A 20846-nucleotide genomic window follows, 5' to 3' on the forward strand; every position below is an offset into this window, starting at 1 on the left:
GCTTGCAATCCCAGGGAGTTTATTATGCTCGCAAAAAGATCTCGTGTACCCTATAGCGAAAGGATTACTAACAGTTCAGTCTCATCCCCTGGAGCTGAATATCACCGCTTGTAACTATTTCTGGCTAGTAGAGCTCAAAAACTTAGCGGGGGGGGTTGCGCTTTTTGCCAGGCAAAAGGACATTCCCAGGGCTTGCATCCTGGCCCTTGGAGAGGTGACACCGAGTGACTCCTCCTCCCGCTGCAGAGCCGGACCAGCTCGCTGCCCTCTCAAAACCAGGCTTTTCTGAAGCAAAAACGCCGGTGCCCTGGTTACGATCTCTGTATCAGCGGGGCTGTAGCTCTCTGCTGCTCGAGTCCGGTCCCACGCTCACGGCAAAGCCTCTCTTGCTGTACCGGCACCAGCTTGGCAGGAGAGGCGTTGGCATGAGCAGCAGCCAAAGCCTCGCCGGCTGAGGGTCAACTCCCCAAAGCCGGCCCCGAAATCTCCCCCCTCGCACAGCAGGACCGTGCTCCTGAGTGGGGACAACCATGCAACCCAAGCAGGCAACCCCACGCAAACCAGCAAGCCCTACCCTGGCCCGAGACGGAGACCGACATTCATCCAGCAGCAAGGACGCCAGGACTTCAAACTCCCTCCAGCATCTCCTCCCGGGATGCTAGCGAGGATAACGGCATGGCGGGGGGGCTGCGAGACTGCTCCAGCCCCCCCGAGGTGGGAAAGGGGCACGACCGGGGAGGTTGGGTAGCGGGTGCTGCACGGTCTCAGCATCTGCATTTCGGCAGCAGCGTCTGCCTTCGTGTAACGGGCTGGGGTGGAGGGAGCCCTCCCGCAACCCCCCGACCTTTGGCCAACCACCCTTCCAACGGCTGCAATATTACAGTGAAATTAGCGGGCACTGTAATTATAACTATCAGGAGCAGATAAGACAAGTTAAATACCAGCTACCTAGGGAGAAATTATTATGCCAGCCAGGAGGATCCAAATGCCAGAATCCGTGGCTGTAATTTCACTGAGTCGCCAATTACAGCTCCGCCACGCAGCGAGCTCTACCTTGGAAACGGCAGGTATATATTTAGCTGCTCCAGAAAACTTTTGGGGTAGGAGGGGGAGGGAGGGGGCAGCAATGGAGCAAGTCCTCGCTAATCTGCTCTTCGCTAATCCCCACACTTTTAGCATTTGCACACAAAAAGCGGCAACTCTTCCCACTTCTCAGCAAGGATTTAACAGCAGAGACGTGGCTGCATTAACGCTTCTTTTTGCTGCCGGGTACCACGGTTGCACGTTGCACGGCGGCAGGTGAGTGTCACAACCCCCATTAACAGGTAGGTAAACCGAGGGCTGGTGGTTTGACTGAGACAGAGGCAAAAAAATCTGATTTCCCGACTTCCCAGACCTATGCCCAGAGATTGTGGTCCGCCGCCTGCTCCTGCTGGTTTTATTTTACTGAAGCCTCATCGTGTGCTGAGAAACAGACTGCGGTAGATTATTACACCCAAAAAAAAAAAAAAAACCCCAAAAGCAGCATTGTCAGAAATAATTAAAACTATAATTGCAAAAATAAATGGAAGAATGGCATCTCGTGATGTTTTATTCTGGCTTTTTATTTTTAATTGGAATTGTTCTCATACTCGCTAATTGGCAAAATACAGCCAGTCGCAGAGTCTTGGATGTGAATGAACAAAGCTACCCTGCTTTTTTGGTCTCCTTTGTGGACAAGCAATGGGGGAGGCCACAGAAGCGAATATAAAGGTGGAGGGCGATTTGACTTGAAAATCTGCCTTTAGATAGAGGGGGAAAAAGCATCCCTGTATTATTTAGTTTAGAGAAAAGCCTAGTTTACTTGCCTAACATCTTTTGTACAATCTTAGCACCACCGATGAACGCTCATTTCTTCTAATCATCGCTGACAAGCAACTGCTGTTGGCTCCATTTTACAGATGGGGAAATTGAGGCAGAGAGCAACGGAGGAGCCTTCTCAAGTCCTGGTGTCCCTGGGGCAACAGCCAAGCAGAAAACCCAGCACACCCTGTCTCCCAGCTGCTCCTTCCAACCACTGAAACGCACTCTTTTTGCTTTAATAAAAAAAAAAAAAGCCACTATTTCTTAAATACTGATAAAACTATAAAGCCTTGAAATTTTGAGCAGCTGTTGTTTTATGTCTTTATGAACTGTACTGATGCCTGTTATAAAAGGTCGGTTTGCTGGCGGCACAAGCAATACGATCCTGTTTACTATACGTCCCCATTTCAACACCTCTTGAATATTTGCCACAGCAGCGGCGTTACCTGCGGTTCAGCCCCTGCCTGCATCGCCTTTGCGCTCCGGCTCAAACGCCGGCAGCCCTCTGCGATGGTGCAGATGCTTCCACCGCTGCGATGCAGTTGGGATGAAACGCAACCCAAGGTTTCTAAGCCAGGGTCAGCCCCTTGGGATTGCTAACCGTGCTGGGGACCTGCCAGTGATACCCCCGTAGCAGCCTAGGGGATGGATGCCCGTGCCCCACGGCTGGCAGGGCACGCATCCAAGAAGCATCGTGCGTAGAAAGCCGAGACTTGGTGGCACTCTTCCCAAAAGCAGAGATTTAATCCTTGTTTCCACATCAAATCCCAGCTGGGAAATTAAAAAGTGACCTTCTTCAACCCCCCTGTCCATTACCAGCGTGCTCCTTGTTCCGTTTCATGTCCCAAACTGGTGCGTAACACGGGTTACTCCTGCCATCTAAACATCTGCCCCGCTTCACAGCAGAAGGTCTTGTATTTCAGAGTCAGGTAAGAGGCAGCTTGATTTTCTGTTGAATAGCACACAGAGAATTTTCAAACTGCCTTGAGTTCCCCAGAGAGGGAAGGTGCATGACTATTACGGGAATTGTTTGTTCTTACAATAAAAAGTCGTGAATTATCAACAATCTCTGCTTAAAACAGGGAAATCATTTGCTGCTGATCTAAGATGACCTAGCAGTTGCCTGTAGATGGAGCCTTAGTTTCTGCAAGGATTATACTGAGCCTCCCTCTGAAAAAGGGTGGAGAGCTGGAAATGGAAGCACCCAAAATGCAATACAGGAAAACCACAACCAGCCTGAAAAGCCTCCAGGTTTCCTCCACCGCTAGCATGCGGTTCTGTTCTCTCTCATCTCTTCCCTTCTGCAATGCAATGTGTGGTTAAAGAGCTGATCTTGGAAAGCAAAGAGCTTCCATCAGCCCTGCCGAAGCCAGGGAGACTCACGGGCTCAGCCCATCTCATGACCAGGCACGCAGCACCGTACGAAGCAGGATGGGAGAGGACCCGATCCCTCCAGACCTAGCAGGACTGCAGCTAATTCTGCAAGTGCGACAACCTGGAATTACAGGTTTCTCAGTTTTTCAAGGCCCAACTCCTCGGCTTGAGCCCCAAGAAAAATGCCATTTTGCAGGGAGGACAGCAGAGGACACCTCATCTGCTCCTACTACGGGTGCACAGACTATTTGCTGGGAGAAAACCTCATCAGGGGTCCCAGGCTAGACATCGATCAAAGCATCGCCCACACGGAAAGACTGTCCAGGGCAGTTTCCCCTTCCTGGCTCTCCTGAGGGCATTGCAGCCTGCAAATAAATACCAGCCACATCTTCAAGAAGCTCCACCTTTGGGCTGCTGTGGGCAACCCACAGTTGATGCTACCCCTTTGGGCTGCTGCGTGCAATGCCTTGCCCACCTCCAGACCCAAGGCAAGATGGAAACCTGCTCTCTACTCAGAGGCTGCAGAGGGGCGGCAGCAGCAGGGAAACAAGGGTGGGAGAGAAGAAGGGGGGCCACTGGGAAACAGCAATGCAAGAAGAGATGGGGCAGGCTGAGGGCAAATGGGAGCTGGAGGCCAGAAACCCAACCGCAGCAGGGAAAAGCTAAAGCTGAAAGGAAAAAAGGAGAGGGTGAGAGCATGGGAAAGATGCACCAGAGAGCCTGGGCAGGAGCAGACGCTGAGGGAGTAAATGGGTAGAGAGCAAATGCTTTTGAGGCAAAGGGTTCCTCTAAGCGCTGGCACCCGGAGTCCCACCAGGGGATGCAGAGTTTCTTACACGAAGGCTAAAATACCCCACCGCTCTGGGGCTGGCTGCTTCACAAACATCCCCTCTCGCAAACAGCACAGAAAAGAGGCCAGAAGCTTAAAAAAAAGAAGGAGATCCAAGTCAGCCCTCTGCTGGCAGCAGCCTCGGCCAGTACCAGAGCTGTGGGGGCTCCCAGGGGAAGGGGCTCAGCCCCGTCTCCCCCCGCCCCCAGCTCACCCACAGCAAGCACCCATCCTGCTTTGACCGCCACGAGCCTTGCCTCGGAGAGCCCCAAACCACACGCTTCACCAGGGAGACAAATTCAAAAGGCGAGGAAAAGAGCACCAAGGCCAAAGGCATCTCGCTGGGGGATTGTCGTCTTCTCTTTAAACTGCCTTGCTCGCTCTAGCTCAGGTTAATCATTGTTGCGGTTCAATTACGAAGAGCACACGGAAACGTGCCCTCTGCTCTCCCGCTGTGCCACAGACCCCAGTTACACGGGGTGATGACAAGTGCGTCCCAGCGGGTCCCTGGCTGGGACCGAGGAACAGGGATGCTCCCGGCACAGGCAAACACCCCAAAGTCTGGCAGGAGCTGTGCCGGAGGCAGGCAGACAAGCAACCCACACCTCTCCCGGCAGCACAGCCCTCGAGCCGGAGCCCGTTTCCCACCACCACGATCACGCGCCGAACATTTCCCCTCTACAAAGACCACCCCAGCCGTGGAAAGCCTGGCTGACCCCCCCGTGCCTCCACCGCCCAAACTGGCGCAAGCTCCTCATCCCCGCGATGGCTCGGCTGCTAACGGAGAGCGTGACACGCTCGGCTCGCTTGTGCCATTCCCTGTGCCTGGCTTCGGGAAGAGGAGCTGCTCGCTGCTGCAGCCCCGTTACTCCGGGTCTGCGCGAGGGAGCAGCCAGCCTCGCGTCGGGGGCAACACGCTGCTCGTTATCGCAGAGAAAGCAGCAGACTAACTCCTCCGGACTCGCTCGCTCCAGGCTCATCACGCCCCACCATCCCCCGTGCTTCTTCCCCAAGTCCCAGGGATGCTCGCCCAGCCAGATTAACCGACTCAGGTCCTCCCTGAAGCGCGAACAGCACGACCCAAAGCCCTGGACGCGAGCTGACTCCCCCACCGCCCTCCGAAAAAGGCTGGGCTGCTATCTGCTCATCTGGCCACGCTGCTGCGATGTCTATTGAGAGCTGCCATCCCACCCAGGTAATGCACCATGTACACCTGTAACTCGTTCAGGGAACGAAAAGGGATGCTCTGCCGTATTGTGCAGCGTAGAAGCGGCCCGTCTGCACATAACCTGCCTGCATTTCTCCTACAGCAAACAGCGTAAGGTAAAGCATCCATCAGAATTCATAAGATGCACCCCTGGAGTAAAAGATTGATTTGATATTAACAGATTCGTGCAGAGACTATAAAGCGATCAAGGCGAAACACTGACACCTCGGAGGCATCGCAGCCCTGGAAACCCGCTGGCGATGCAGGCTGGCATCGGTGCAGGCAGTGCGGACCCCCCCACACCCCTCCCACACAGACACACACGCACGGAGACAACTTTGGGAGCGTGAGGCAGCGCTAACTCGCTGTCTGCCACCTAAGCCCCTTTGTCAGCTCCTCGGCTGGCACCCACAGCCCCCCGCCAGCACCGACGGGAGATTGCCAGCCTCGCCGCCGCAACCCGCTCTCCGCCACGCAGCACCGGCGCATCGGTCCCCCAAAAAAACCGCTCTGCCACGCCGGGAACGAACCCCTGGGATGCGTGCGAAGTCTCCAGCCCGGTCCCAGGACCCTCCGGCGGCCCCGCTCCGGCGCACAGCATCCCACCGAGAGCCGAAGCCAGGACCCCCCCGGGTCCGTGTCCCCCCCCCAAGGCAGAAATCCAGCTGCTCCTACCTGAGCGTGGCACTCTCCCCTTGCCGCACAGTCACGTTGTCCATAGCTTTGGGGAAGGTGGCATCTCCGCTGCGCACGGGCACTCCTGCGGGCACAAGGAAGAGCAGCCTGAGACAGAGGACGACTAGGCACCTCCAGGGCAGGGCTAAGCACCCACCGACCCCCATCCTGGGCAGCAGGGACTTTTCCGACCCCCGACAAGGAGCGAAAAGGAAGGGGTGGGGGGGGGAGAGGAGGGACGGGGTGCCTGCGGGGGGGGACGGGGGGGAGCAAAACCACCGGGGCGAGCGATGCGGAGCTCCACGGAGATCAGGAGAGCCCCCGGCAAGGCAGCCTGCGAGCGCTGAGCCTGCCGAGCGGCATCCGGAGGGAGTCCCCAGTATCCTTGGGTGAGGGAGGAGGACGGGAGGGCCGGGGGGGAGGAGGAAGAGGAGGAGGAGAAGTGGCAAAGGTGCTGGACGCTGGGCGAGCCGGCTCTTCCCGGGAAGCAGTCCGAGGCTCACTTGGGCGCCGAGGTGCCGGGGGAGCCGCCCGGCTGCGCCCCGCTCCCGCACACTTGTCCCGAGTTCGCAGCTCCCCCTCCGCAGCGCGGAGCGGGGGCAGTCCAAAAAAACCAGGAGAAACCAAAAAAACCACCCCCGGAGCGAGCTAGCAAACGGGTCCAGACGCAAGAAGGCAGAGCGGGCGAAGGCCTCCGCCGAGGCGCCCGGCAGTTCCTTTCCTCCAGTCCCGCCGGCGGGTCCCAAAGGCGCGCCGGTCCAGGCGCCGGGATGCAGGATGGGGAGAGGGATGTCGGGACGCCGGGATGCCGGAGCCCCCAGCTGCCCTCAGCGGCTGGAGGACGGGGAGCGGGGGAAGGGGCGAGGAGGAGGAGGAGGAGGAGGAAGAGGCGGCGGCGGCAGCAGCATCCCAGCCCCGCCGGCGCGGCTGGCCGGCAGCATCCCCGGGCGGCGCGCAGGCTGACTTCCCGGGGTTGTCATGGCAGCGGCTCCATCGCTGACCGGCACTTTGGCTTCCACGCACACCCGCGCCCACCCCGCACCCGCACCCGGGCGGGCGGGGAGCCGAGCCGAGCCCGGCGCCTGCCGCACGCCAGGCTTTAACCCCTGCCGCACCGCGCTCCCACTACCCAAGGGGGGACACACACACACGCACACACACCACCCCCGCTTTAACCATCTCAACCCCGGCTGCAGGGAGGACTGTTCTGCCCGCAGCATCACGCTCGTACAGCCCCCAATGAGCAGCAGGGTGCTGGCTCCCTTGCCCACGCCAACCCCGCTTCGCTGCATCTTCCTCTGCATCTTCCTCTACATCCACCTGTTGACACATCTCCCACCCCACTGCGTGCGGGGCTGGGACCGCTTTCTGCCCTGTGCCTGGGCAGCAGGTAGCAGAGAGGGGCTGGCAGCCTGCCTGCAGGCAGGGCAGTGAGAAACAGCGTCCTGCCACCATGTATTTGCCCCGCAGGATCGCCTAGTAGGCTGGAAGAGGATCTCCCTGCCCTGTCCCCACTCCCTGACACAGAGATCGTTGCAGCAAGAAGCCCCGGGGCTTTCCGCCCCACCGCTTACAAGCAGGGCAGCGCCCGAGATCAGCGGAGACACCCAGAGACCACCGTTTACCTCCTCAGAGAGCAACTGAGGGCACCAAGACCTAGTGATCGGCCAGACGCATCTGTCTCTGTGCCTACAAAAGAAAGCCAACCTCACGCTGCCATGTCCCGGCAAGCAGGCTGTACAGTTCCTCATGTCCAAGCCAAGACAGGCTGGACCTTGGTTGGGTGCCTTCCTCCAAAGGGCATCTGCCTCTTCTACTGAATATATCACGGGGAACCTGCACCTTCCAGGGGCTAGAGGAGAAGCATGAAGACCAGTGAAAGAGCTTTAGCTGTTTCGGGACCCCAACCTCATCCAGGGACCCAAACACAGCTGCTAAAGCTGATAAAGATGTTTTGCAAGCGTTTTTCAGTGATCTCAAGCCCAATTATCAGCATAGCAGGTCTGTCGTATGTGGCAGTGGGACACAGCAATCCTAAATACACCGCTAGCCACAGGCTAGCACTGCAGAGATGCGTGCTGGCTCCCGGCACCAGCTATGGCTGCAGGCACCAGAGGGATGCTCACTGCAGCTTGGATAAATAGGACAGCCTAGGAGCCGAGCGAGAAAAGCAGGACTGAGTTTTCCATCAGGAAGCTCTTCAGCTGCCGAAAAGTTGGCTTAACCCTGAACACGCAGCTTGGCTGCTTCCTTTTCCCCCCAGCAGTCAACGCTGGGCATCCTTCGGGGGGAAGGATGGAGAGGAAGGACACCCCATCTCCTTCCCGATCTGCTCCTACCCTGGCACAGAGGAACCGTGTCTGCTGGCAGGGAGGGAGCAGCAGCAGAAAGGAGTCAGCACAGACCCATTGCAGCTCCCCACCAGCAAGACAGCCCGACCCTGGGCACTGCTGAGCCTCATCCAGCAGCAGGATGAGCTCCAGCGGGGAGGGTGCTGCAGGGACCAGAAGCTCTGCTGGGTAAAATGGTGTTTACCCCTTGGGATAGGAAGCTGTAGTTCGTAGAGTGTGCGTAGCAGAAAGCCTGCCAGAGCCGGTGTAATTCATGAAAGGGGAGTTTTAAAGGGGAAAAAAGCCCGTCTGCCTCAGAAAGAGTCTCTGAGGAGACTGGAGAGACATGGCTCCACGAACAGATGTAAAGGCAGGGCATAAACGGATAGACGGATAGCTAAACTGGCTGCTACAGACAGCTGCGCACAGGTAAGCATACATGGGGCATCGGGGAGGGGAAAGAGGGGGCTGGGAAGGGAATGTTATACATATTTCCGTAACGGAAACCTGCTTAACTGTGTAGGGACCCAAAAGCCTGGCACAACTACGCAGGAGACTGTGGGAGATACGTCTCGACCACACTCACCCCGGAGGCCGCTTTGCGCATCCGACACAGGTGCAGGCAGCCAGAGCAGCCTCTCCGGCCCCCGTCTTCTGGACGACCCCATCACAAATATCTCCCAGTCCCATCGCTCTGGTTAACACTACCTCCTGAGTGAGCATGCTGCCATCAAATGAAGGGAACAAGCCGGGACGCGGGAGAGAAAAGGGCAAGGGAATAAGAACTTGAAATCCAGGAGGCTACAAAATCTGGATGCAAACACTAAGTCAGCAGGCACGAAAGCAGAGCCGCTTTTGTACCTAGACAGTCTGCAGACCTGAGGTTGTATGGGGTAGTCATGTGGGTGGCTTCAGTTCAGGTCCCTGTCTAAAAATATCGCCTAGCTGAGAGGGACTCAGAGGCTGGCACAGGCCCTGGGGGCATCAGGCATATGGCAGTGGCGGATCCTGCTCCTCACAGTGACGTTAACAAGCCCTGACCTTCTCTCATCATCCCAGAGGCTCAGAAAGAAACTGAGACTGCAAGGACAAGTCCTTCCACCTCCCCGTCTCTCGCCTCCCAGCCGATTGTCAATCTCAGCTTTTATTAGTGGTGCAGTTTGGCCTCCATCTCCCTCGGAGATTTCTCCCTCGTTGCTCTAATCAGGAGCTTGCAAATGTCAAGAGTACAGGCCTGGAAGTAATTAGTGAGGGACTGGAGCCCAGGGGCCACGGAGTGGCTCAGCAGCAGCGCTGCTCCGGTACCGCGCCGGGGAACAGCCTGCAGCCACCAGGACCTACGGACGGCTGCCCTCGATTTTATTCTTCAGCCTCACTGCTGCTCCCGGATTATTTTCCCCTTTCTCCACACAACTCAGGGCCTGCTGAGATGCTCTCGGCGCAGCAGGGAGCGAGTCCACCTCCTTTGAGATGAACCGCAGCGAGGGACGCGGAGACTCCAGTGACACCGGGACCCTACGCGCTTGGCCAGCAAGTGTCACCTCCCTGCTCACGAGCAGCCTTTGGGACACTGCCTCTTCCAAAGGAGCTCCAAAGAGTATTTCTAACTCCTTTTAAACAAGACACGGGTATTCACAGCCTACAGCCTTCCCGCAAGCACCCTGCCTGGGTAGGGGAACACTATGAAGCACAGACACGGCTGCACCAGCGAGGTGCACTTCACCCCAGGTCAGCAACTTCTCCCGCGGAAGGCACAACGAACCACCACGTCCTTGTCAAAGGGGAAAGCACAGTCCTCAGCCGGCAAAGAAAACTAAATCTTAAGGCAGAGATAATGGGCAATAGCTTTCTTTTCTTTTTTCGAGATGAACTTTGGTGTCTCTAAGCCATTCAGCCTTGTTCGCAACTGAAGGGGTTAATGCTGCGCCCAGGAATGCAAAAACCCAGCAGAGCTGTAGGGGAGAGCAGTCCTTGGAGGACCTGGGCTTGTTTAATCAAAGAGCTAATCCTTGCTCCCAGGGATTCGCCCTCCAGCACTGGTGGAAGTTCTCCAGATGTCCCTCTGGAAACCCCAGACAAGCTTTTTCAAAGACGCCGGCTCCTCTCCAGTCCCTGGCTTGCAGACAGCTGCTCGGCGCTTTCCGAACACGGGGCTCTTTTAAGGCATCTCTCTCCCAGGGCATGTGAAATTTCTAATCCTGAACATCTTGGCCACACTATCTGGCCAAGATGTATGTAACACCTCCACGGCAAATAGAGAGAGCTGTGTCTTGTTGGTATCCTGCTACGTACAGATGGCGTCTGGGCTCGGGGCTATAAGATTTTTAACTAATATCTTTCTGCACTGTTATCCCCTCCTCCCTTTTCTCCCACCTCCTCTTTCTCTCCCTCCTTCTCTCCATCTGTCCCTACCCCCTCTTTTCTCCACCTTTTCTCTTGCACACTTGCAGCTGCTAATTTTTACCCAGCATATTTGGCAATCCATCCCGACACCTCTTCCCCCACACCCTGCTGCCCCGCTTCCTCCTTTTCCCACTTGCTGCCGAATATTCTCATTTCTTCACCCAAAAGCAAGAGCGTGCACAGAGAGCACCGTGCACGGGCAGGACGAGCACGCACGCCCCATGCAAAGTAGCAGAGCAGGGAGAATCGCATATCACAGTCCCAGGATAAAGCTGAGATTCCGCCGGCACGTGGGGAGGAGGGGGGACACCAAAGCATCACCCCCTTCCCAGGATGAAAGCCTTAGAAAAGCCGTTTACAGCTGGATTGACCACTGCCCAGCCAACGGCACACGCACAGCTCTCTCCCTCTGTCACCCCTGCCTCTCTCCGGCAGAATTTATTTATTCCACTTAATTTTTCCAGTTGTTTTATCTTGTTTTATCTTCACACTAAATCAGGCTCTCTCCGCAAACTGAACTTTTATTTTCCGTGCTGTTACATTTAATGCATTTATCGCATGAATTTAGAAAAAAAAAAAAAAACCAAAACCAAAAAAACCTGCTGAGGTAATTGTGAAAAAAATGCAGCCTATTCTTCAAATTGATCGTGGTGCTTGAACTCGCCTGGGCAGAAAATGCAAACTCAAGACTCATGCTCCTCGCTAATACCTGACCGCTGGACTGGCTTGGCAGTCAATGCCCAGGTAGCCCCTCTGACACCATCCTCGTGCCCTAAACGCAAGCACAAATCCTCCCCGCTTCCATAAAATCCTTCCAAGAACATGCAAACCCAGCCTGGGGTCACGCTGAAAGCGTGGTGAAGCAGGTCGTGGTTCAGGAGGACCTGCAACACCCGCTCAACTGCACAGTGATGGCTGTGGATTTTAACAGCATTACTTTACACTTAATGCTCAGCATGCAGCTAAAATCCCAGGCTGAACCAAAGACATATGGCACGCTTAAAATGTGTGTAAACCTGACAACTGAAATTCGGAAAGGAGGCAGCTCTGAAGACACCCACCTTGCAGAGTTAAAAGCAGCCTCCCTCATTACGCCAAATATTAAAGAAAAAAAACCAACTCTGAAAACACCCTGCGCTGCTCAAGCAAACCTCGAAGGAGCTGGGACACCCGGGTACAGCAGAACCGTGCAGAGCCGTCACAACATTGCCCGAAAAGCTTGAAAGGTGAGGATTTCATTTTCCAGCAGTCTTTCTGACAATGATCCAGGATTTTATTTTTTTTTTTTCCTAAGGAAATCAAAATGTTAAGATTTTCTTTGTGATGCCAAGATTTTTTTGTTGCCATTCCTGTTGGTATTTAGTGCATTTGGGCAAGTTTTCAACTCCCATGCCGTTTTTCCGTTAAAACCTGACTCTCTAGGGAAGGGGCGGGGGGGGGGCAATTACAGACGTGCGACATTTTGCTTAGTTGCCAGAACATTACGCCAAAGTTCAGCCTGCTTCACGGAGGACATTGTCTTGCAAAAAAAATTGCTGGCTGATTATCAGAGAGCACAACAAAAAACCCACTACGTTGCATAGCCCCTGCTGGCGTTTGCCAAAGAGATGCTTCCAGGAGCCCATTCCCCAATTTCCCATATCCCTGGAAAGCAGAGGCAAAAAAATCAGAGCGGGGCCGAAAGGAATTGGAGGATTAGAGAAGAGAAAAAAAGTGCAGGGTGGGGGTGTACCTTCAGCTGGGCTTCCTTGGGGTGGACGGAGCCCTGGTCCAAAGAGGGGTGTCTGCAGTCACCCCACAGCAGGCAGGGCAGGGGACGCCGGGGGGGACACAGTGCTGGGCTACGGGGGACCCGAGGGGAGCTCCAGCCTGCACTGACCCACGGGGACAAGCGAGGGGGGCTTAAAGGCTATGTACCGGCAAGCACACCCCATTAAGGCACATTTCTTTGGGCGCGGGGAGAGGACACAGGTAGTCCCTGCCTTCCCCTTAATCATAGGGTGCAGGCAGACAATTTGCAGCCCGCGGAAGGCTCCAGCACCTACAGCGCCTGCGGGAAGAGGGAGGGAGGCAGCCTGTCCGCACCTCTGCACGGCGTGTGCAGGATGAGGCCGGGAAGAGCTGCTGCATCCACCCATGGCCCAAAGTCCTATTTAGAGGAAAAGGAGGGAAAGTAGGTTACGAACAAGGGAGGCAGACGAGCTGCTGTAAACAGGGCAGCAGCGCTGCACACTCCCACAGGCTCTCGTCTGTTCGGAGCGTGGCCAAGCACGGGGCAGCACAATGGCCCCGTTTCCCCCCCCGGCTGCCACCTCGAAGGGCCCCCCTGTAGCCCCAAAGTGAGCTCAAGGGATGGGTGCCGATGTCGGGGTGCCGCTGTTGACGAGCGGGTGCTGATGGAGCTGTGGGACAGCACGCTGCATGCACCCCGTCTTCTCAGCCCCAGGGACTGGGGGGTGCCCCCAAAAACCTACATAGCTCTTCTGCGGAGGGAGGGACACAGCCATTTTGCCCGGACGCACACATCCAAGGAAGCAGGAGCACAAGTCTATCACGTCCGCTCCCTTCGCAAAATCATCTGTCAGCCTAGAGAAAGCCAAGGGCCGTACACGCACTTGGGTCCCCACCATGCACGAGCATCTCCGGTTCACCCCAAACCCTACGAATGAGCCTGACTCAGTGCTGGCAGGCAGAGGTCCCAGTTTGGCAAAAGCCACGACCAATGTTGAAGGGCCGCAAGCTGAACCCGAACCACAAAGACAGAGAGAGGGAAGAGGGGGAGCAAGTAGGAAGAGGCCACGCAAAGGATGGTGGTCTCCAACTGAGGGCACCAGCCATGCCAAGGTCCAAGGGGCCAGGAGCACGGACAGGCCTGAAGGCATCTCTGAGATGGAGGAGTTAAAGAAAGACGTGCAGGTGGGAATGAGCTCTGACAGAAAAGGAGCCCGGCTGGGTTTGACGTGGTTTCTCCATCGTTAGGATCATACTCACGTACCACCTAATGACTTCTCACTGGGACAAGGTGTGGAGGCACAATCACGTTCCCAAATTAGTCCAGGAGTAGGAGAAACACCAGAAAAGAGGCTCTTGATCACAGATGGCTCGGCATTGCTGAGCCTGGGCATGCAATGTGCATTTGAATCTTCCCAGCCATTACAGACTAGAAATGGAAAACAGGACCCGGGATTTAGTCCTGCATCTACCACAGTCTCGCCCTGACCGTGGGCAAGGCAGCGAGCATCTCGGAGCCCCTCAGCTTCCCCCACCTGCCAAGTGGAGCAGGAACATTTCTTCCTTCTCCTGGGAGCATTACAAGGCTCATTTCATAGATGCTTGCAAAGTGTTTTGTGAGCTCTTAACTGAACGAATAAAAGAACAAATAAATAGACAGCACATAGCCCTGTTTATCCTATTTCTAAATATGAAGCCATTGCATAGCCTCTGGGCTTATTTACAAAATGCAGAGATGTAGAAATGATCCGAGCGCCGTTGTGCCACCTACGTTAGAAGCGGGAAGAGGGAAACACCACGCTCTTGGCTGTCCTGGGAGGCTTCGAAACGGTGCCCGCAGCACACATTCCGAAAGTTAGAGAAAGGAAAATCATCTCTCGCCGTTCTCCTCGGTACGCCCTGACTTTTTTCACACCTGGATGACACAAGAGCCACCCACCTCGGGGCTGGCTGAGCCAAGACAACCCGCTCCCATGCTCGGAGGCAAGGAGGACCAGGCGTCCCCCAGCACGGGGCTGAGCAGCGAACCCATCCCAACCCAACGCAGCCGCAACGGACTGCAAGCCCTGGTGCTCTGCCCAGCCCCGCTCTGACGCAGGGCAGCAGGGTTTGCCAACCCGGCCCAAACCCCAGACCTGCCTCAGTATCAGCAGAGTGGCCAAGACAGCAAGATTTAAAGAGAGGGAGGGAAGAAGAGAAAAATTTCCCTAATTATATAGAGATGAGCGGGAGCTTGAAAACCTGTCTTCTCTTGCAAGCAACGGCTCGTGCCCCGCAAAACAAGAGTGGAAGCACTGCACGTTGTGCTCCACCTGCCCACCGGGTACCCCTCATCCCCTCCAACCCAGTCCTCTCCTCTCAGGTAAGACGGTCCCCAGTGGCCCCCCAGCTCTCACCATGAAGCAACGCACCCCTCGCCCTGTCTACCACCACCCCGGGCAAGCGCAGCAGCCTGCCTCTGCCTCGACACCCTCATTTTTGCACCTATGCACGCAGCCGCCCTCCCAAGGCAACCAGCCAACACGCAGGAGCCTTCGAGAACTTCTCGCTGGTTTGCAGGAGCATTCAGCAAAGGCAGGAGGGCTGGGGGCAGCGGGGAGCCGAGCGGGGTCTCTGCAGAACTGGGGAGGAAAATGCCCCCGTACCCCCTCCGCCACGGTGCTGCTGGGCAGGCTTGGCAGTCGTGTTAAGCAGGTAGAGGTCTAAACGCTTATTCTCAGCCTGTCTGAACTACCTGGGCTTCACGGGCTGCAAGTCCCAGGAGAAATAAAAATTCTCAGTATTTTCAGTCTTTCCTCTCTGTGGCCAGTGCAGATGATGTTTTTTCACCTTTGAAATTCTTGCTTCTAAGGGCTGAAAAAAACATTAGGTAAGGGAAGGATCTCGGTTCCTGCAGGCTTTGGAAAACTTCCCTGGGAGTTTGATTTGAGCTGTGGGTAAATGCCAGTGCAGGTCCCCCGTTATCTGAACCAGCAGATCTGCTCCATGCGTGTCTCGCTGCTGATTTATTCCCAGTGGTATTGGGCACAATGAGATAAATACGCAAGCTGCAAAGCCGGGGTATGGATGTGAACATCTCCATCTTCCTAGGTCAGTTTTAATTCATCTTTTAGATTCAGCCTGGTGTGAGCTATTCACTTCTGACTCCAACCCAATTCTCTTCAAAGCCCGGGTCTGCCTGGATTCTGGGATTAAAATCTAGGTTTGCAGCAAACAAAACTAAGCTTGCTTTATGAGGAAAAGTAACCTTGGGGGAGGGTTTGACTGCAGTTTCAAAGGCTGAGCAAGGTTTCTGTACACAGCACTGACTCAGTTCTGCTTGCTGTCAGCAATCCCTGCTATCTCCAGGTTGCTGACAACCCGACAATCTCCGATACCGCAGTAAGGAAACAACCTGCAAGCCGCAAAGCCCGTTATCCCATTTTGCAGAGAGAATAATGAGGTAGGAAAAGACAAAGGAACCCAAATATCTTTGGAGAAATAAGAGACCTGCCCAAGGCCGCCCTGGAAGCCCAGAGTCCCTCCAATGTGCACCGTTCGCCATGGACACATGGCCTTGGAGCATCCTAGGTTGCTACCAGGAGCTGGCTCCTCCACCACCAAATAGCCCTGAGGCTCCTTCTAGCACATCGAGGGCAAAGCCCTTTTCACCCCACCAATTCAACCAAGGACACACCGCTGCAAAACCACGACCGTTTCCAAAACGGCGGGCACCGGTTCCAAAATAATCTCCCCAGGCTCAACGTGGTCATTGCGAGACACCTGCCCAGGGCTATTCATCCCCAGGTAAGAGCGTCAGAGAGCACGATGAGCTAGACAGCTCCATCACTCGCCCGCCAGCCTGCAGCTCCTCACGTACGTTGTTATTAAAGCCAGCATTTGTCATGTTAAGCAGCTGTTCTAACATAAAGCAAAACTGTCAAGGAAAATACGAGCGTTGCAGATGCGCGGCATTTTCTTCCCTAACCCGCTTTATTTTTATTTATTTGTGTTTTTTCCCCTCCCAGCTCCTTCACCCTTTAAAACTACCCCTGCTACTGCAGCTGGCTCTGCAAGCCACCATCCCGATAAGCAGCCACTTGCTCGCTTCTTCTGGACTTCACAGGCTCTCCTATTCATTGTTGTTTCTCTGTCGCTACAAATTGGCACTTCTAAAGAGATTTCCAGGCCAAGTATTAACCCCCTCCGGAGCCCAGCCACATAAACACATGCGTTATTTGTCAAACGAGAGGAAGGCAGTCAAGCTGTAGGGAAATTTAAGTGACTTGTCTGAAACAGCACCGAGGAGCGAAGGCAGAGGAGCCGAGACAGACAACCCTAACTGCTACAGGATCTTCTCTCTTCCTTCCAGCCCCGTCTGCAGCCGAAACCCTGAAATCCTCCGTCTGCCTGATAAATCAGCAAATGCAGGCTCCCTTTCAGAGCTAGAAATAGGACCCAGGAGTCCTGACATCACACAGCCATATTTAAGCACAAAACAAGGTTTCCTCTCGTTGCAAATTCCAGTCCAAACTCCTTTTAGAAAAAGTTTTATAGAGGTTTTATTTATTGTCAACTCCTGGATGATAAAAAGAGGCCACTACAAGTCCTGTTTATTTCGCACCCTCGCAGGAATCGGAGGGGCTGAGATGTGAAACAAATGAAGGGCTCCAGCACTGACCCTGGGCTCGTGCTGGTTTGCAGACCGCTGGGTGATTATTTTATAATAGCTGATAGCATCTGTGATTTAATGCAGCTGTTAGAAATTAGCAAGGACTCTATCGAAAGCATCCCAGTCACTCACGATAACAGGCTAATAAATCATTCCCCCAGTGCTCCGTGGCATTTATGGTTCTATTTTAGAGATGCAAAGCATAGATCCGGCTGCTCTCCTGGATTTATTTTTATTTATACTTTTAATAATGCAATTAAATAAATAAATTTAGGATGTTGTGACTCTGTTGCCAAAAACAGCACCGATGAGAACTTCCCCTGCATGACTTCCCTTCGTTATTTTCTCCCCGCTAGCCAATTAAACGGAAAACAAATGGCTCCAAGGCTCCTCCAAGATATTGCTTGCTACGCATGGGGTGAAAATCTCGTACCGCTGAAATCCAGGGGAGGCAGGAAGGGAGATGTGGGAAGACAGGGGAAAAAAGCTGGGGTGACTTTCACTCTTTTCGCTGTCCAAATTTCTTCCCACCACACCACAATCCTGAATATCTAGGCGCTACATTTCATGGAGGCATATGTGAATGCACTCACAGTTGCCCAGTCTTCAATTAGCCACCAAACCCAGCTTTATTATTTTCTTATGGGGCAACGATTTGGGGCATGCCCTACGCTCCTGGAAAGAGTAAAAAAGCAGCAACTTCCCCCATATCTACCTATCGTGGCTGCAACCTGGGTGCTTAAAAACCTCCCCTCAAATAGGATGCCTGATGCCAGAGCAGGAGGAAGGGTCTCACGAGGCTGGCTGACCAGCCTGGCATGTCTTTCTCCGCTGAACCACATCACGATGGAGCGCACCCTGCCCTGTCTGTATGCCTCCAGATAAAACCAAGGGAATTACACGTGCTGCCTGGGTTGATGTGCCTGCTCCAGACATCCTGCTTCGGAGAGAACGGCCAAGGGAGGTGGGAGCACCACCGCGCAGAGGGAGCTAATCATGCAGAGATGGACGTGAGCTCCAAAACCTTCCTTCTCCCTCGCAGCACGAGAGAAGCGCCGCACTTCGCAGCGTCCCGAATGGCTCCACAAACCTCGCAAGAGACGCACCGAGGAGCAACGCACCCCTCACTCTGTCCGCCATCACCCCGGTGAGCCCGGGAGCCTGCCTCTGCCTTGACACGCTCATTTTTGCACCTACACACGTGCTTGCTCTCCCGAGGCAACCCGCCAACACACACGAGCCTTCAAAACATCTCCCTGATGGGGCGACTGGCTTGCAGGAGTTCTCAGTTCTCTTGCAAAAAGCAGGAGGGCTGGGAGCAGAGGGGAGTCGAGCAGGGTCTCTGCAGCATCCTTGCATGCCACGGAGAGGTCACGATGCATCTCTCCTGCTTTTTCCCTTAAATGAACTCCCCGCAGCCAGCATGTCCTGGAATACAACGCGCCACAGATTGACAGCTTCAGGGTCACAGCTTGTTTCAAAGGGCTTTTTTGCAAGGTTTCACCAGGCTCGCATTGAACGCCACCGAGGAGAAGCCAGGGGCACCCAAGCTCAGCTGCTTCAAAGCAAGAGCTTGTTGGGTTACGTTCTGAGCTTTTGTGAAGTTCTTGTTCTTTTTTTTTTTTTCCTAATCTCCTTAAAATGAGCCTTATCCTGTGATCTCTCACATGGCCAGTTTGCATTCTCACAGGGCGCCTGACAAACAAGGTCAGCTTCACCTCTGGGGGGTCTCCATCACTTGGAGACCTGACCCATCCTGAGTTCGGTGTGCAGCCCACCTGCACCCCAGGTCAAGGTGGGGAACAAGCACCCCGGTGTCTTACCTCAACATTACCAACCCCCTTGCTTTCCTGCACTGCAACCCACCAAAATAAAAAAAATAATTAAAAAAAAAAAAAAGACTGTTGCTTCTCCTTCATCTAAGAATATTTTCAGTTAATAAGGAGAAGGAACCAATTTATTTCTCAGCCATGCACTAAACTCTGGTGTGAGAGAGTTTAGAGTAAGCAAACACCCAATAAAGTCTGTGCAGACTTCACTGGAGCTGAATCAGATCTCTGCTGGGTCCATTTAAAATGCTCTAAGCATTTTCATCATACCCTTACTTTTAAGTAGAGTTACAGTCAGAAAAATTACTCTGCATGCACGACCCCAGAGGTTTCATATTTCTTCTCCTGCGGTGACAGTTCCCGAGCAGATCTGCTTAATTTACAAGTTGGGAGATAGGGTTGCTTTCCCTGCCCCTCCCTTAAAACTGCCAGCCCTGCAAATTCCTCTGGAATGGAAATACTTGCCTCCCCTCGCTGGCTCTGCCACCTCAGCACAGGACAGACAGCCCTGGGCATGGCTCCCGAGACACGAGCGGATAGGAGAGGGAAACCCGGCCGGCTCCCGATCCCGGAGCTGCCGCGGCGGCTCACCGGAGATGAAGCACTGGGTGCTCTCGTCGCCCGCATGCGACACAGAAGCGGGGAGGACATGAGGATTTCCAGCGATAAGATGGAGATCACACGTAAAGCACCAGCAGAAAGCCACCATGACTAGTTGCGGAGGGTTTTTTTAATTATAGAAACTGATTCTTTGCAATTACTGTTTAATATAATGGAATCTATCATTAAAGCAACGGGTTCAACTGCTCTGATCTTTTTCCATTTAAATAAAGACGGATGGAGAAAGCTCTGGGAATTGGCACCACCCACCAGGCAGACCGGCATCTCTAACGCGGGAGCGCTACCGCAATCAGGTCGGAATATTCACAGCTCCCCGCGGAGTGAAAACAAACAGAGCTTCTCCCTGGTGCCCCAAGCCGGGAGATGCTAGGCGTGTGGAGGAGGAAAGGGCACAGAGCACCCAGCTTGGGACCTCGGAGCACCTTTTCTTTGCTCCCCCAGTAAGTTTTTTCGGTGCACGCATCTCCCATGGATGGAAGAGGAGTCGCAAGTCCAACAGCCCATCCGGGGTCTTTCCTGCCCTTCCCGATGCTGCCGGCAGCCTGCTGCCATCCTCCACTGATATTTAAACACAGTCCCCATCCCGACACCAAACTTCTCCTGATGTCCTTCCTAGCCAGCAAAGAAGTGCTTTGATGACTGCAAAACCCCATTATTGCCTTCCTAAAAGAATCAAGTCTAGCCAGGTATTCCCATGGGTACAGCAAGGCCTAATCCTGCATCCAAGATCCAAAGCAAAAGTCCCGCTGCCTTCTGCAGAAAGCCACTTGGCACTAATTATTCCCTTCCTTACCCCAAATCCTCCTCTTAGCATGCAAGAAACTAAAAAAGCCTTGATCTCAAAAGAAAGCAGAGGGCTTCAGTAAGCACTTTTAGCAATATTTTAATAATAAAAATTCTAATTAAATTTTTACATGTTTAAATACATTTGTCGTGTATTTTCGTTAATAACATTCTGTGCCATCTTTAATTTGATAATCTCCTCACCCTCTGCAAATAACCTCCTCCAAATCCTCCAGCCTATCCGGCACGCCAGCGGCACCGAGAGCTGAACAACTCTCCCAAGGCCACGCTGCCCATCGGTGGCAGTGGTCTGCACTCCTCTGCTGTGATCGATACGAGAGGGAATGGGAAACGCAACTGAGGGGGCAACCTGGAAAGGGGTCTTAGTGGCAGACCCAGGAAGCCACATTACACCAAGCCTCTGGCAAGTGGAGATGCAGGAACATTTTTCTTGCGAGGACCACTACAGGTCCACACAAAGCAGGTGAAGAAGCAGGAGGGCAACAGGGACCAGAGGCAGTTCTCAGAAAACATCCTATTTTCAAGACCATTGGCACACTAAAGACAAGAA

The 20846-nt window shown here is 54.2% G+C and overlaps 1 protein-coding gene across 2 annotated transcripts in view; it reads right to left on the bottom strand.

Moving 5' to 3' along the window:
- The window catches only part of OPCML (opioid binding protein/cell adhesion molecule-like), a 298021-nt gene that overhangs the window by 98242 nt on the left and 178933 nt on the right, over window positions 1-20846 (bottom strand). The window contains exon 2 of one of the 2 annotated variants that reach the window (XM_010581411.1): window positions 5928-6012. In XM_010581411.1, coding sequence (XP_010579713.1) covers window positions 5928-6012 — 85 coding nt within the window. Of the gene's footprint in view, window positions 1-5927; window positions 6095-20846 lie in introns of those variants that run through there. The other variant, XM_010581410.1, reaches the window with a different exon arrangement.

This window comes from Haliaeetus leucocephalus, unplaced genomic scaffold (assembly GCF_000737465.1).
Source record: "Haliaeetus leucocephalus isolate CR32 unplaced genomic scaffold, Haliaeetus_leucocephalus-4.0 Scaffold773, whole genome shotgun sequence".
Classification (NCBI taxonomy): Eukaryota; Metazoa; Chordata; class Aves; order Accipitriformes; family Accipitridae; genus Haliaeetus; species Haliaeetus leucocephalus.